The sequence below is a fragment of the Amblyomma maculatum genome, chromosome 1 (assembly GCF_055883805.1).
Source record: "Amblyomma maculatum isolate TAMU_Amacu chromosome 1, ASM5588380v1, whole genome shotgun sequence".
Taxonomy (NCBI): Eukaryota; Metazoa; Arthropoda; class Arachnida; order Ixodida; family Ixodidae; genus Amblyomma; species Amblyomma maculatum.
In genome coordinates this window covers 416199093-416203676 of record NC_139344.1, presented here as the reverse complement: position 1 = coordinate 416203676, position 4584 = coordinate 416199093, and the positions used below count along the sequence as shown (strand labels likewise).

Here is a 4584-nt window from a genome sequence, read left to right as displayed (position 1 = left end):
GACGCGTTTGAATTGTGGTGCTGGCGGAGACTCTTGAGAGTTCCTTGGACTACCAGAAAACCAAATCAGTCGATATTGTCGACCACAAACCCTGACTGCTCATTGCAAGTTCAAATTCTAAAGTTAAAGCTCAGCTACTTTGGTCATCTGTTGAGAAGAGAGGAGTCGCTGGAGAAAGATGAGATGTTGGGAAAGGTTGAGGGTCGCCGGAGAAGGGGTAGGCAGCGAACGCGATGGTTAGATGGCATCCTCGAGGTGCTGCAAATGAAGTTATGGGATGTTAGGAAGATATTGAGAGGCAGGAAAGCATGGCGTGACATGGTCCGCAGGGTCACGAAGAGTCGGACACGACTGAACGACTGAAGTGGCGACATAAAAACGCCACATAATATTACAATATAGAATCAGCTTCCAACTCGATCTACTCATTTGAGGGGAGAGGGTGGAAGAAGGTTCAATATTTTAGGCTGCTCGAATGCCGAGAGAGGCAGAATATGTCTAGGCAACGTTTGAGCCCCTGTGTATTCACACTTGTACGGTTTGAATAATGCAGGACATTAAAAGTACTGGTATATCGGGTGCTCGCATACGATCGGGGCGCGCGAAACCATGATAGCTTGAGAATGCATGCTAATAAATAGGTGTAATATTTTAGAGATAACAGTTCAAGGATTGCTAATTAAGCTTGCAGAAACTACATACACGCGAACGTCTACGTGCAAGAGGAGACTGTTGCAAACGCCAGCGGCCGGCGTTCGCCTGCCAACGGGTCGGCGGCGGCGAACGCGTTAGAGCCCAACGAGACTGATGGCTGGGGCAGAAAGAACCGGGTTTATTGTGTGGCTTGGGTTTTTATACCAAGCCAAAGAAAAAAAGAAGAACGAAAGGAAAGCTGCAAGCAGAGGCTGCCGGGACGCTTGGTGATGACGAGCAGAGCGGAGGCGGGCACACGTGGCGCTGACGACGCATTTAGCAGTTCGCAGCATCCCCCTTTTCTTGGAATCCATATCTGACTACGGGCCTCCTGACACGTGTTGACCGCCGCAGCACCGGACCCTCGATGTCGCTAGCTGTAGTAGCCTCCGTTCTCTTCAGCTCCACGTCTGTGTGATCCGCAGGTACCCCAGGGCAAGCAGGGGGAGTTGAAGCAGCAATGGGTGCATCGGTGCTTCTTCTGCGGAGCTGGTCCATGTGACGGTGAACAACCCCGTTGTCTGTCTCCACTTTCACGACACGCGAGCCCGTGGTTTCCTTGACCTTGCCCGGCGTCCATTTCTCGCCGCTGCTATAGTTACGGATGTATACCGGATCTCCTGGGGCAAAGCTCCAGCCGGCGTCTTCCCGTGACTGGGCCTGGTCGACTGTCTTGCACCTGGGCGGAAAGCACATATCTAGTCTCGTGCGCAATCTGTACCCGAGCAACATTTCGGATGGCGAGCGCCCTGAGGGTAGCGGCGTGCTTCTATAGCTGCACAATATTCTTGCCAGGGCCTTCGTTATATCCCCTTCTGAGCACCTTTTAAGTCCATCTTTAATGGTTCGTACAGCGCGTTCAGCCAAACCATTGCTTTGTGGGTGATACGGCGGCGTTCAAATGTGTGTCACGCCGTTCCGCTCCATAAATTGGGCAAATTCCCAACCGATAAAAGGCGTCCCATTGTCAGAGACAACTGTGCGGGGTAGACCAAACTGACTGAAAATTGTCCGGAGGGCCTTGACTGTGGTGCAGGACGTGGCGTTAGATAGGGGTATGGCCTCAATCCACTTGCTATGCGAGTCTACGATGACCAGGATCATCTTGTTTTGAATAGGTCCCGCAAAATCAATGTGCAACCGCGACCATCTTTCCTGCGTCTCTGGCCAGCTAACAGGTGCGTGGGTAGGCGGCATTGGAAGCGCTTGAACGCAGGTTTGACACCCAGCAGCCACCCGTTTAATATCTGTGTCGAGACTGGGCCACCAGAAAGTAGACCGCGCAACGGTCTTCATGGAAGAAGCCCCTTGGTGTGCTGCGTGTAATAACTTCAAAAATCTTCCTCTGGCTGCTACCGGAATCACAACACGGTGGCCCCAGTAGAGCAGGTTCTGACTAACGGACAGCTCGTGTCGCCTTTTCGAGTATTCCGCCATCTCCCTCCCTTCCATAACCAAGTGCCTCGGCCAACCCTCCAAGACACACCTACAGACCTTCGAGAGCACTGCGTCTGCTTGCGTGAGCACTTGCAGCTCCTTTAGGGGCACGGCAGGCTGGTCCCAGGCGTCCAAGGTCAACACGTACTCCGCCTCGTCCTCCGAATCCTCGGGAACCTGCTGAGATGGTAGCGGTAGGCGGCTTAAGGCATCCGCGACGAACATGTGCTTACCAGGCTTGTACCGTAACTTATACTTGTATGCGCCAAGCAGAATGGCCCATCTCTGTATTCGAGCCGCTGCCATGACGGACGTTTGCCTGTCATGCTTTAGGAGACCCAACAAGGGCTTATGGTCTGTAATGAGCGTGAACTCCCGCCCGAGTAGATAGTCTCGAAAACGCTGCACACCGAAAACAAAAGCCAGGGCCTCCCGCTCAATGTGAGAATAATTCCTTTCAGCGGCGTTTAACGAGCGCGAGCGAAATCCGATCGGACGATGTTCGCCATCTATGCGATGGGAAAGCGTGGCCCCAACACCATAGGGTGATGCATCGCATTCTAAAAATAGCTCTTGTTTCGGGTCGAAGTGCGTGAGCACCGGGGCCGTGGACAGCGCCTCCTTCGCTAAGGAAAATGCATCTTCTTCCTTAGAACTCCACACCCACTTAACACCCTTTTCGAACAACCGGTACAGGGGGGCTATAGCAACGTAGCCATGTCAGGCAAAAACTTGTTGTAGAACGTTACCATGCCCAGAAACGAGCGCAGCTCGCTCACATTTTGGGGGGAGGGCGCTGATTTGATGGCATCAACAGCTTTTTCAGTCGGATGCAGTCCGTCCGCATCAATACGGTGACCGAGATAAGTGACAGACGTCTCGTGAAATCGACACTTGTCAGCACGCAGCTTGATGCGATGCTCACGAAAGCGCTGAAGAACCGCCCTGAGGTGATTGCTTTCGCCATACTGGTTTTCCGCAATCAGAACGTAATCGAGGTATGCTTGTACCCCGGGCAAGCCTTGCAGAACAGTTTCGATACGCCTCTGGAATATGGCCGGTGCAGAAGCAATTCCAAAAGGCAAGCGATTGAAACAAAACAACCCTTTGTGGGTGTTGATTACGGCCAACTGGCGGGATTCTTCGTCTAGCTCAATCTGATTGTAGGCATCCCTCAAGTCCAATACGCTGAATCGCTGCCCTCCTCCCAACTGAGCAAAAATATCATCTATAACTGGCAGCAGGTACTGTTCCATTTCACACACTAAGTTCAGCGTAACCTTAAAATCTCCACATATGCGCACTCGCCCATCTTTCTTGAGAACTGGCACAATAGGTGTGGCCCATTCTGCGTGAGTGACCGGTGATATTATGCCAGCTGCCACAAGCCTGTCCAATTCCTCTGAAACTTTATCGCGTAGAGCGTAAGGTACTTTTCTTGCCTTGCAGAACTTCGGCTGTGCTTGTGGCTTGACCTGCAGGTGCACTGGTGGACCTGTCATGCTTCCCAGGGCCTCCGTGAATAAGTCTGCGTAGTCCTCTAGAACGGCAGTCTGTACAGCAGGGGTCAAGCTGCGGTCTTGTGGCGAACGCAGAACATGTAGCACAGCTGCTTCTTTGGTTTCGAGTTTCTGCAGCAAATCCCGGCCACAAAGTAGGGGTCCTTCGCAATCTAAGACGATGAGGTTGCAATAGACAGCTGCAGTCTTATAGCGCACCCGCATAGGCAACACTCCGAGTACCGGCAGTCTCCCCAGATAGCAAGACAATTTAATCGTCGGTTTCTGCAACTCTGGCCATTGATTACTGTGTGCTTCGTAGGTTGTCCTAGGAATGACACACACTGGCGATCCGGTATCTACATCCATTAACAGCTTGATGCCATTCCAGCTGAAAGCTTTTCTAATTGGTGGCACCAACAGTTCGTTTGTAGTCACTGACCATAGCTGGGCTGCACTAGTTTCGCTATCGCTCTCTGTATGCGCTGTGACGTTCACCGAATGGTTTCTTTCCTTTCGGCACATTCGAGCTAAGTGGCCTTGTGTGCCACAACTGTAACAGCGTCGGTGACGCATCGAGCAGGCGGCATTATCATGACCGCTGTTTCCACAACGCTCGCACTGCTTGTCACTCGCGTTCCGCTTCGCACGCCAACGCCGCGGCATCTTTAATGCTAGCAAGTCAGAGGAGGCTTCTTCGTGGCTTATCTTCTGCGAATCAAGCTCTGCATGCTCGGATGCTATCGCAAGTGCTGTCGCTTCAGCTAAGGCAAGATCTTTTTTTTCTAGCAATTGTTTTTGCAAGTTCTTCGAACGGACGCCACATACGATGCGGTCTCTCAACATCCTGTCGAGCATTGTTGCAAAGTTGCAGTTCTGAGCAATTCGTCGTATTTCGACAAGAAAATCTTGTACTGACTCCCCTTCGTGCTGTTGCCGGTGAAAGAACTTGAAG

At 52.0% G+C, this 4584-nt stretch overlaps 1 protein-coding gene across 1 annotated transcript; it reads right to left on the bottom strand.

The window, feature by feature from the left end:
* Window positions 1-1291: 1291 nt before the first annotated feature.
* LOC146208996 (uncharacterized) lies at window positions 1292-2436 on the bottom strand. Its single transcript, XM_084579741.1, has 2 exons — window positions 2188-2436; window positions 1292-1372 (listed from the first exon to the last, which is right to left on the bottom strand). The coding sequence occupies exons 1-2, from the start codon at window positions 2434-2436 to the stop codon at window positions 1292-1294; spliced, it is 330 nt and encodes a 109-aa protein (XP_084435867.1).
* Window positions 2437-4584: the final 2148 nt, after the last annotated feature.